Raw genomic sequence first — 12,120 nt, forward strand, 5'->3', positions numbered from 1 at the left:
TCGTTGTAAGGCAGGCCTAAGATGGCTACAGCTAGGGTCCCTTGTAGAGACTCCCTGTTAGCTACATTTTAGCATGTAGTCAAGGCCATGAATACCCTGATTCAGACACTCAAACTCATAAATATCTGCTTGTTAGCATGTGCCCATTTATATACCTGTTGATACTGGGCCTTCTTTGTTTAGCCTGAACATAAAAAAGGCCTATGGAAAGGCCCAAGGGGTTGCTGCCTCCTAATAAAGCAGGTCTGCTCTCCCAACTGCCCTCACATCTTCCCTCACCTGCCAGGATGCTGAATGCCTCCCAGGTCTGAGCCACTGCAGAACACTTGTCCAGGCTCAAGCAACCTTCCTTCCTCAGCCTCCAAAATGCTGGTATACAGGTGTGCCCCCAGTGCTTCCGATACTGAAACCCATGGACAGGTTCAGGACAAATGTGGGTTCCTGGATGTTCTTACAAAGTCTGATCCTGCAGTCTTTCTAGCCCCCTTCCTAACAAACCCACTTCACCCAGTGTTTGTGCAAACAGTCCAATTCCACATGTGGGAACCTGGAGACTCCGCTTGCTACTGGAGAGCTGTGATCTGACTGGGAGGAATGCTCTCCTCGCTGGGTTTCCAGGGATTCCTGAAGTTTGTTTACACTGTGGTCCCTTGGAGCTGCAGGACCTGCTGAGACTGAAGGCCAAGCTTGTCAGCAAGGTGGCGTCTCCCAGTGCATAAAGGGTAGGAGACAGTTTCATTAATTAGTTTGTTATCTGAGAGGGAGCAAACAGCACCTGGCCCTCCTCACCAAACGTACTCAAGTGAGGGCATGGGAATAGGGGAACGGAATAAAGAAACACACTGTCCTGTCACCAAGGACAGATGGGCAATGTGTTGAATGCAATTAGACAATGGGGTTTATATGAAGGAATATTTCAGAAGGGTGGGGCCTGCACCAGGTCCTAGGGTTGCGGTCGTTTGGAGAGCTGGTCCATCCCAAGACTCACCTGGCACAGGCACAGGTGTCTCACGTGGAGGGTATCAACAGGCAAAGTGTGCAGTGCATCCCTGACCCCATTCCATCCTTTCAGAGGGCATGTCTTTCTGGACAGGCTCTGAGGGGACTTGCCTCCTTTTAATACTAATGGCATGAGCATCACTGAGTCTGGTGCCCATAGCTGTAGGTGGGTCCAGCCTGGCCATCTCCAGTGGCAACTGACATGTGCAGAGAACAGCTGGGAGAAAGCAGTACAGCTTCCCCTGGGCTGACCACACCAGAGCATCTCACTGCTTGTCAGAACTGTGGCTGTGAGGAAAAGCCTGGCGTTACCACCTGTGGACACACGGGTTCCAGTGAAGCCCGAAGCTAAGAGAGACGATTTCATAAAATTTCCGATTCCCACACAGATGATGAATTTATAACCAAGCCACATTACTTCAAAAATATTAATAGTTCATTTTTTAGAGCAATTTTAGATTCACAGAAAGATTGAGGCGAAAGTATATCACGGTCTTTTATTTTTTTGGGTACCTAGGATTGAACTCAGGGATGCTCGACCGTGTGGTTTTTTATTTTTATTTTTTTTTAAAGAGTGAGAGAGAGGGAGAGAGAGAGAGAATTTTAATACTTATTTTTTAGTATTTGGCAGACACAACATCTTTGTATGTGGTGGTGAGGATCGAACCCAGGCCGCACGCATGCCAGGCAAGTGCGCTACCGCTTGAGCCACATCCCCAGCCCCCATGTGGTTTTTTAAAAAACCACTTTGGGGCTGGGGTTGTAGCTCAGTGGTGGAGTACTTGCCCCTCACATATCAGGCACTGTTTGATCCTCAGCACCGCACAAAAATAAGTAAATAAAATAAAGATAAAATATTACATCTATCTAAAACTAAAAATATTTTTAGAAAAACCATTTACAATGTGTGTGGAAATATTACTAAGTAAGATCCACCCAAGACCTGAAGCAACTAGGGCTGTGAACAAAAGCTCTGAAGAATTCTAAATAGGCTGCATGTTCCGACTGGCAGGACACATCAACGTGGGCAGCGAACTTGGATGGGGAGGAATGAAGGGACAAGAGACACGAAGGGTGACAGCAAGACAAAAGTTCTGATCAAGCTGCAAACTTTTATTGTTCACACAGGGGTATTTATGGGCTGGGGATGGGGGAGCTCTCTTATCAGCAGTTGCTGGAAGTCTTCATAAGGTGAGATAGCGCAGGATGTTTCAGGAAGACAGATGGCCGCAGGATGTCTCAGGGAGATGGATGGCTGCAGGGTGTCTCCAAGGCGAGATGTCTCCCAGGGGCCTGTTTCTTGTAACTGTCAGGCTATTCTTTGAAGGAGAACTCCCTTTTGGTCCCTGGCAGCTGCACATGGTAGCAGGCGTGGGTTTATTAGAAGCAAAGGGGAAAGGGGACATTTTCAAGGTAGAGTGAGTCCTCTCAGAGAGGAGAGGGACTGATGCTCTCTCCTGTCCCCGTTTTTTTTTTTTTTTTTTTTTTTTGGGGGGGTGAATCGGGAGTTTCTAAGTTCCACCCAGGTTAACCTCTTCAATTTGACCGACAGTAGGATGACATCAGACTCCCACATCCCTACTGCACATGGTCTAACCACCGAGGAGAGATTTTACTATTATACTAAAATCGAAGGCATCTCTGGTTCACCTCGGCCCCCACTGGCCAGTTCTAATTGGAACCATTTGTTATAGATTTATGGTGGGGAAGTTTGTTTTTCATTATCCTGTTCCCCTGGGTTCTGGAATCTGTGGTTGATATAAAGGCCACATAAGTTCCCCAAGAACTTGTGTTCTTCTCAGCATGGAGGAGCCTTCGGGATGGTTTCTCTCGCAGAGAGCAGGCTGTTGGTTGAGCAGTGTAGCACATCCTATCGATTAAGCCAGGTAGGGCCACAGTGGTCTCAGGGGGGGTCAGCAAGAGAGGCCCCTTAGCCTTCTGTTCCCACCGCGCCTGTCTGCCTGCCACCTATCGGGAAGACTTCAATCCTTGTGCTCCTCTCAGGAGAGGACCCCTAAACTGCACCCTCCCTCTGGCCACTTGGCACTGGGCGCTATTACTCCATCACTTAACAGCACCCTCACCAGCGTTCTCGACCCACGCACCCCACGGCAGGTCGGGGGCTCACATATTCTAGTATGTGGAGCCATCCAGGAGCTGCTGGCTGGTCACACGTGCCTGGGGAGAGAAAGGGCACGGTTCGGAGGCCCTCAGTGGCTTCCTGTCCCTGCAACTCTTTTGAGTAGGGTCGCGGTCCTGGTTTTAGGCCTCACTGAACTGGTAATTCTGGCTGCTTCTGGCCTTTGGCCTTTTGGTTCAGCGCGCAAGAAGACATCTTGGCAGGTGCAGAAGAGGTCACATGAGAATCTGGGGTACGGGAGGGAGTCCAAGGGCCCGGCAGGTGGCCTGCAACTTGTGGGGTGCGCAGACTCAGAACTTGCCTAGAGCAAGAGGGTCGGGGCCCTGTTCCCCGGGTCGAAGACTAGTGCGGTCGCGGGAGCCCGGGGGCTAGCGCAGTGGCTGCAGCCAGCCTCCTGCCCCCGTCCCCAGGCACTGACTCTGCAGGCCGGGAGGTTCCGCGGACAGAAACCCGCGTCCTGCACCTCGTGGCGGACGGAGAAGATGCAAAGTGGGGCGGCCCGTAACCGCGCGGAAGCCTGGGCAGCAAGGGGCGGAACTCTCGGGGCCGACGCGGCCGCGCGGGAACAGAGGCGCGAACCCTCGCTGAGAGCGGACCAACCACTGCGAATACCAGGAACCCCGCGCTCCGCTCATTGGTCCCGCCGGAGGAGGCGAGCGCCTGAGCGCGCTAATCGAATGCCGGAGGGGCGGGTCTCCACGAAGCCGCTCTGCCAGAGCACGCATGCGCGATGTGGCACGCGGCCCGTGATTGGCGGCGCTGAGCAGCGGGGCGGGGCCACGGCGCTGACAGTTGTCGGGGGGAGAGGGCGAGTCGAGCAAGGGGGAGGGAGTGTAAATAGAGCGAGGGCGGCGTGGCGGCGGCCCCGCCACCTCTGGGCGACCCGCGAGGAGCCCGAGGGAGATGGACGGAGATGAGCAAGAGCAGCGGCGCAAGAAGGTGGAAGCCGGGAGAGCGAAGGTAAACGGCGGCGCCCTCATCTTCCCCGCGCTGCCATGAGAATTGCCCAGGTGGCTCTGGTGCCAGCCACCGCCACTTGCCAGGTGCAGACGCGGCCGGGTGGTGGCCACTGCTGAGGCCCTGCCCTTCTCGTCGACTTTGTTCGAACCCCGTTCTGGCCGCCGCCATCTTGAATCGGCCGCCCTGGCCCAGGCCCGCCCACTCTGCGGCCGCAGCCTATCAGCGGCCAGGATGCGCCAGGCCTCGTGGGCGGGTCACGCCGGGGCGGCGCGGGTCACGCCGGGGCGGCGCGGGGCGGCGCCTGCACCTGGGCTCGGTGCGCACGCCGGCCACGCCCCCGCGTCCCCCGAGAGGCGCGGTCCCCGGCACTGGAGTGTCCTGCGCTCTGAGGCGCTGCACCCCGTTAGCGGCCCTAAGGCTTCTCTGCGCGCCCGTCGTTTTAAACAGCGCTCACAGTGTCCCTGTCCTGTAAACGTGCTGTCCGTGCGTCTAGGAAAGTCCCCGGTGGTCCCCGGTGCTGAGGGGCCTCAGGTTCTCCGAGTGCTTGTCACCTCCTCCTGCCCCAGGTCTTCGGTCAGATGGAAAAGTGCTCCCTTTGGACCTGTATGGGGCATTTGGGGGAGTACGACCGGCGAAGCATGATCAGGCCCCGCAGGCAGCACGCAGCCTCTCCGGCTGTGGGACCCCGGGTTTCCGCGCTGCCTGGCAGCCCGGGGCTGGGTGGAGCACCGCGACCTTGCTGTGCCATCGAGTCAACCATGGAGCCCCTGTGCTACAGAAACATCCAGATTACACTGGCACGCAGGGGACGCAGCGGCCTCATTCAGCCACCTGTGACAGACTTTTCCTCCCTCTGCACGTACGTGCCGTACCCAGGTCCCGCGCTGAGCGAGTCCAGAGCGCAGCACTGGAACTAAGTAGGGCCCAGCTTGTGTGGTTGGTAAACTGCAGTGGAAGTGCTTGAGGGACACGGAGCCTCGGAAGGACCAGGCCAGAGGTTCAGTGCTGCCACAGATAGTGGAGGGCGATGAAATGGATGAGAATACCAGGATATGAAGGCAGCTTTCTTTCCCCCTTTAAATGATCTTATGCCAACAAAATTGTGTACTTTGGTTATCATTTATATAAATGTTAAGCGTATTTGCTGGTACAGTCCAGATGTCATTTGAGGGAGCAGGGGACCCCTCTTGGACCCATTCCTTTTGAATGAGGTGTGTGTGCGAGCTGGTGCATGAATGTGGTTGAAACTCTCAGGTCTAAACCTGAACAGGGCTGGGCTGTCTACTGATGGGAGCACTCTGTGGCGGTCCCTGGTGCTTTGGAGAGCTGTGTCAGGAAAATTAGAACATCAGGTTCTGTAAAGGGAGATGTTAGATTGACCTCACTTAATTAATTTTTTGCTATTTCTGTATCTTGTCTTAGAATCTATGGCTAGGAAATTTTGGCAGGGTGGTATATTTCCTTGATTGAGAGAGAATGGGGGCAAGAATGGAATGGTTTAGCTTTTAAATAATTTTGAGCCTTAAATATATCTTGATTAAGCTCTCAGCATTTTAAATTGATGTATTTAATTTTTTTTTTCTCAAAACTGCCAAGGGTTAGAAAAGCTATTCTGCCTGTCAATCATATCTTTTTTTTTTTTTTTTTGGTCTGTAACTAAGCCTAACTAACAGTCCTCATCTGTAGGCTGTATGTCACTCAGAACTCAATGGTGGCCTCATAGTTGTTAATGAAGGGTTAGGATAGTGGTCCGGTGGCCAGGCGTGGCTGAGTGGGCCCACTCTGTCAGAGCTGCATGCTCCCCGTCAGTCTGCTGACCTTGTGGGTCTGTTACTTCTTTCTCACTTACCTCTGCCTTTACTACTTCTCCACCTTTCTGCGCAGCTTGCTCACTTCCGACAGAGAAAAACAAAAAGTGACTGTACGCATTCGAAGAAAAAGACGTCGAAGAGGAAGGGCTCGGCTGTCGATGCGCCTGTCCCGGAGGAGGATCCGGTAGCTGCCCAGGACGGCAGGCCCCTTGGAGCAAGGGATCTCGGCAGAAGCACGCCATGCAGCCGCACCACAGATGGGGCCAGAGGGGCACTTGCAGCTCAGGTAGATTGTCCAGTGTTGTGTTTTCACATTCTGCCTGCCTTCTAGTTACTGCTAATCTAAAAGTGGTCCAGTTTCGCCTTTCAAAAGTGAAGAGAGATGGTTTTAGTTTATTAAAGGTGAGTAATTGTCAGTGGTCTGATTCTTCTAAATGTTTGATCTTTAGTCTACATGGTATTGAGAAATTTTGGATCCATTGCTTAAAGGAGAGTGTCATCTTGGTGCTTTGGTAGTGGAAGTTGTGCAAATGTGAGTCCTGGTGCCTCTGGGATGTGTGTGCAGCTGGGTTGTCCAGGTTTAGGTGTTTGTTAGGATGAGCTGGTAAACTCCTTTTTCTAGAATTTGGCCCCCAAGTCATGATGCGTCTGGCTTGCCTCATTCTTACCAGCATGTAAAATATGTGATGTCTGTCTGCAAGTCTAGGGTTCTGCTCCGAGACCTTGTCTTGGTGCTCCCAGGAGCCCTGGTGCAGCTGGGCTGTCTGAGCCTTGGGACCCCAGTCCCAAGATCTCCTCCCTGCTCTGCAATCCTGTTCTCTGTGGACTGTATTGGTCGTCATTCTTGTTCCTCACCAGCATCTTTCTCTCCTCGTTCCTCTCAGGGCAAGCCACAGGCCAGCTTCACCCTGTAGCTCCATGTGTGTTTATTGCCGAGTCTCTTGGAGAAGAATAGCTCATAGTGTATGATTAACACGTCACAACTTTTTAAAATTTCCAAGTCAGAAATTTTATATTTATATTAGTTTGTTTTACTGTTTTTATTCTGTTTTTGTTCTTCTCCTATCTAGGTTGATTTTGTTTAAACATTTTATAATTTTTAGCTTTCATTTTTGAAGGAATGTTAGGTTGAACAAAATTTTCATGAAAACTAGCACAGAGTTCCCAGGTACCCTTATCAGCTTTGTGAATTGCTGATGTCTTATATGGTCTTAGTACAGTTGTCAGAGTCAGGTCCAGCTGACTTGGAAGCAGTGCTGCGAGCGGACAGTGGGCTTATCCAGGGTCTGCCCATGTCCCACTAATGCCTTTTTAGTTTTAGGTTTCCTGTTGTGTTCCAGCGTTCTTCCTTCCTGGCTTCCTTCTCTGGGAACACCTGGGCATGTGAAAGAAAAACATGTGTGCACGCACACACACACACACACATCTGTCTGTACTGATTAAAAACTGTGAGTTCACCCAATACCTTCAGTCCTAAGCCAATATCACAGCATTTGTGATAGTGAGAAACCTGGCTGTCTTTATCTATTATGTATTTACTTAACTGATCAATTCTGAAATACAAATTAGTTTCAAAGTTGTTAATCTACACTTCTCTGAAGAACAGATTTACTCTGGGCTTGGTGACCATGCCCGTGATCCCAGTAACTGGGCAGCCGAGGCAGGAGATCTAAGTTCGAGGCTAGCCTGGGCAACTTGGCTAGGCTGTCTCAAAAAATAAAAATGGCTGGGGGTACAGGTCAGTGGTAAAGTGCCCTGGGTTCAATTCCCAGTACTGCATAAAGTAAAATAGAAAAAAAAAATAACAAGTTTACTACTTGAAGTAAAATATTTGTGTACAGTTCTTTTTGCCTTTAGTGTAAGTATATATACAAAACATTGTGTTCCAGAGTTATTAGATTCGATTTTTCAAATTCTTACCTCTTTTTAAAATATACATTTTTAATTTTTTAGTTGTACATGGAAACAATACCTTTATTTATTTATTGTTATGTGGTGCTGAGGATCGAACCCAGTGCCTCACGCATGCTAGGTGAGCGCTCTACCACTGAGCTGCAACCACAGCCCAAATTCCTTACCTCTTTATTGTGGTTATTTTATTTATTTATATTAGTTTGTTTTACTGTTTTTGTTATGTTTTTGTTCCTCTCCTATCTAGGTTGATTTTATATTTGTTGAGTAAGTCAAATACTACTGTGGTTCTAAAACCCAGAGTCAGCCAGGTGAGGTGGTCAATCTGAAATCCCAGAAGCTAGGGAGGCTGAGGAATTTAATGCGACCTTTCCCCAAAAATAAAAAGGACTGGGGATGTAGCTCAGTGGCAGAGCTCTCATGGGTTCCATCCCCAGTATAAGACAACAAAGAAAAACAACTAAAGCCAAGAGCCACACTCAGAGAGCACTGCTCCTCCTCATCCTGCCACTCCTTGTGTCCTCCCCTTTCCTACCCGGAGACGAGCAGTTTCTTGAGCTTCTGGTTTGCTCTTTCTGTATCTCCAGGACAGAGAGGCACTCATGCACAAGTTCTCACATCCCATTTCTTACGTGCAGTGTACGTTGTAGGTAGTTTTCTTTTTGGGGGGGTACTAGGGATTGAACCCACGGGTGCCTAACCACTGAGTCACATGTCCAGCCCTTTATTTATTTTTAATTTTTTATTTAGAGACAGGGTCTTGCTGAGTTCCCTAGGTCTCGCCTCCTGAGTTGCTGGGATTGCTGGTGTGCTCTGCTGCGCCTGGCTACAGATACTATTTTGCTCTTGGCTTTCTTCCTGTGGCATCCTACCTTGAAATCATTGTATTTCTGTTTCAGAGGTCATCTTCCTTCCTCTGTCAGAGCAGCTATTCCTGTGAGTGGGTGTTTTAGGCTGTTTCTATAATTTGCTTTACAAGCAGTGTTGAGGTAAATAACCTTGCATATATACTTTTACGTCATTGGAAGTCTATTTTTGGGGTCAATACCTGCAGGTTGTTAAAAGGTAAGTGCACATTGTTTTGTTTGATGTGACTTTTGGGATTTCTGTCAACAAGGTGTGAAGTTAGGTTGCCCCACAGTCCTGCTGACACAGTGGCTTCACACATTCTTAACCTTTTAGCAGATAGATGGATGAACATTTGTTTCTCTTGGATCTGTGCTTAGGACTGGTGTGGCAGGATTCTCTGGTAGTGTGTGGTTAAAAGTATCTGCCAGAAACGGTCTTCTCAAGGGGATGCCCCACGTTGCACCTCCGCGTGTTGGAGGGTTCCTGTCCCTTCTGCTGATGTCAGCACTGGCTGTAGTCAGTCTTCTCCACTGCAGACCTTCTAGGAGGGCAGACCATGTTTTGACTAGTTGAACTTGCATTTCCCTAGTGATCAACAATGCTGATCATCTTTAACTTTGCAATACTTGTATCTTCTTCAATGAAAGATCCGTTCAAGAGATGGAATAAAAGATAGATTAAAATGGTTTAAAAATTGCCATCATTGAGTTTTGAGACTTGTTTATATGTTCTGGATGGAAGTTCTTTTTTCTTTTTCTTTTTCGCTTTATTTATCTATTTATGCATTTTGACACACTATACACAGATGGAGCACAACTTCTCATTCCTCTGGCTATACATGGTTCTTTTTCTTTTTCGCTTTATTTATCTATTTATGCATTTTGACACACTATACACAGATGGAGCACAACTTCTCATTCCTCTGGCTATACATGGTTCAGAGTCACTCTAGTGTTCTCATACATGTATATAGGGTAATAATATCTGTGTCTTTCTACCGTTCTTCCCATCCCCACAGGCCCCCCCTCCCCTCACTCCCCTCTACACAAATCAAAGTTCCGTCATTCTTCCCTATGCCCCCGCCCCACTGTGGATCAGCATTCACTTATCAGAGAAAACATTTGGCTTTTGGTTTTTTGGAATTGGCTTATTTCACTTAGCATGGTATTCTCTAGTTCCATCCATTTACCTGAAAATACCATAATTTCATTCTTCTTTAATGCTGAGTAATATTCCATTTTGTATATGTACTACATTTTCTTTGTCTATTCATCTGTGGAAGAGCATCTAGGTTAGTTTCATAATTTAGCTATTATGAATTGAGCTGCTATAAACACTGATGCGGCTGCGTCACTGTAGTATGATGTTTTTAAGTCCTTTGGGTATAAACTGAGGAGTGGATAGCTGGGTCAAATGGTGGTTCCATTCCAAGTTTTCTGAGTTGTCTCCATACTGCTTTCCATAAGTGATTGCACTAATTTGCGGTCCACCAGCAACATATGAGTGTATCTTTTCCCCACATCCTTGCTAACACTTATCATTTCTTGTATTTTTGATAATTGCCATTCTGACTGGAGTGAGATAAAAATCTTAGAGTAGGGTGTCCGCCGCACCCCCCCCCACCCGTGGTGCCGGGGATTGAATGAACCCAGGGCCTTGTGCATGTGAGGTAAACTCTACCCCTTAGAGTAGTTTTTTTTTTTTTTTTTTAAAAGAGAGAGTGAGAGAGGGGAGAGAGAGAGAGAGAGAGAGAATTTTTTAATATTTATTTTTTAGTTCTCGGCGGACACAACATCTTTGTTGGTATGTGGTGCTGAGGATCGAACCCGGGCCGCACGCATGCCAGGCGAGTGCGCTACCGCTTGAGCCACATCCCCAGCGCCCCCCTTAGAGTAGTTTTGATTTGCATTTCTTTAATTGCTGGAGAAGTTGAACTTTTTTTTGTATGTTTGCTGACCATTTGTATTTCTTCTGTGAAGTGTCTGATCAGTTCCTTAACCCATTTATCAATTATGTTATTTGGTTTTTTGATTTCTTTTTGTATCCTGGAGATTTGTGCCTCCCTGAGGTGTGTGTGGGAAAGACTTTCCCCATTCTGTAGGCTCTCTCATCACATGATTGTTTTTCCTTTGCTGAGAAGAAGCTTTCTATTTGAATCCATCTCATTGATTGTTGGTTCTACTACTTGTGCTTTAGGAGTCTTGTTAAGGAAGTCAGGTCCTAAGCCAACATGATGAAGATTTGGGCCTACTTTTTTTAGGCACAGGGTCTTTGTTCTTGTGTTTAAGTCTTTGATTCACTTTGAGTTGACTTTTGTGCAGGGTGAGAGAGGTCACCCTCTTAACTTCATTTTGCTATGTATGGATTTTCAGTTTTCCCAGCACCATTTGTTAATAGGCTATCTTTTCTCCACTCTATGTTTTTGGCTGCTTTGTCTTGTATGAGGTAACTGTATTTATGTAGGTTTGTATCTGGGTCTTCTATTTTATACCACTGGTCTGCATGTCTGTTTTGTTTTTGTTACTGTTGCTCTGTAGTAAAGTTTAAGGTCTGGTATTGGGATGCCTCCTGCTTCAGTCTTCTTGCTGAGGATTGCTTTGACTATTCTGGGTCTCTTATTTTTCCAAATGAATTTCATGACTGCTTTTGCTAGTTCTATGAAGAATGTCATTGGGATTTTAATAGGAATTGCATTAAATGTATATAACAGGTTTGGTAGTATGGCCATTTGGACTATAATAATTCTGCCTATCCAAAAGCATGGGAGATTGTCCCATCTCCTAAGATCTTGTTTAATTTCTTTCTTTAGTGTTCTGTAGTTTTTATTGTAGAGTTCTTTCACATCTTTTGTTAGATTGATTCCCAAGGTTTTTTTTTTTTTTTTTCTCAGCAATTGTGAATGGGATGTTTTCCTAATTTCTCTTGCTTATGTATAGAAATGCATTTGACTTATGGGCATTGATTTTATATCCTGCTACTTTGCTGAATTCATTTAGTAGTTCTAGAAGTTTTTTGGTGGAATTTTTTGGATCTTCTAAATGTAGAATCATGTCATTGGCAAATAATGATGTTTGAGTTTTATTTTCCTATGTGTATCCTATTTCTTTCATCTGATTGCTCTGGCTAGAGTTTCAAGGACTATGTTGAGTAGAAGTGGTTAACTTTCTAAAAACTTTCCTCCAGTTTTTAGAGGAAATGCTTTTAATTTTTAAATTTTTCATCTTTAGATGATGTTGGCCTGGGGATTAGCGTAGATGGCTTTCACAGTGTTGAGGTATGTTCCTACTATCCCTACTTTTTCTAGTGTTTTGAACATAAAGGGGCACTGTATGTTGCCAATGCTTTGTCGTCATCTATTGAGATAATCATGTGATCTTTAAGTCTGTTGATGTGAGGTATTGCATTTATTGATTTCTGTATGTTAAATCAGCCTTTGGATGCAGGTTCTTT

The 12,120-nt window shown here is 47.2% G+C and overlaps 1 protein-coding gene and 1 long non-coding RNA gene across 11 annotated transcripts in view; one reads left to right on the top strand and one right to left on the bottom strand.

The window, feature by feature from the left end:
• Window positions 1-2,091: 2,091 nt before the first annotated feature.
• Window positions 2,092-3,902, bottom strand: LOC144376551 (uncharacterized). Its single transcript, XR_013437136.1, has 2 exons — window positions 3,441-3,902; window positions 2,092-2,352 (listed from the first exon to the last, which is right to left on the bottom strand). It is a non-coding gene; the product is annotated as an uncharacterized LOC144376551 (long non-coding RNA).
• Window positions 3,903-3,960: 58 nt separating this feature from the next.
• Window positions 3,961-12,120, top strand: part of Pcnt (pericentrin) — a 96,714-nt gene continuing 88,554 nt past the window's right edge. For 9 of the 10 annotated variants that reach the window (XM_078044816.1, XM_078044819.1, XM_078044818.1 and 6 more), the window contains exons 1-2: window positions 3,961-4,099; window positions 5,984-6,196. In XM_078044816.1, the coding sequence (XP_077900942.1) occupies window positions 4,043-4,099; window positions 5,984-6,196 (270 nt within the window). In that variant the 5' untranslated portion in view covers window positions 3,961-4,042. Of the gene's footprint in view, window positions 4,100-5,983; window positions 6,313-12,120 lie in introns of those variants that run through there. The other variant, XM_078044820.1, reaches the window with a different exon arrangement.

This window comes from Ictidomys tridecemlineatus, chromosome 3 (assembly GCF_052094955.1).
Source record: "Ictidomys tridecemlineatus isolate mIctTri1 chromosome 3, mIctTri1.hap1, whole genome shotgun sequence".
Taxonomy (NCBI): Eukaryota; Metazoa; Chordata; class Mammalia; order Rodentia; family Sciuridae; genus Ictidomys; species Ictidomys tridecemlineatus.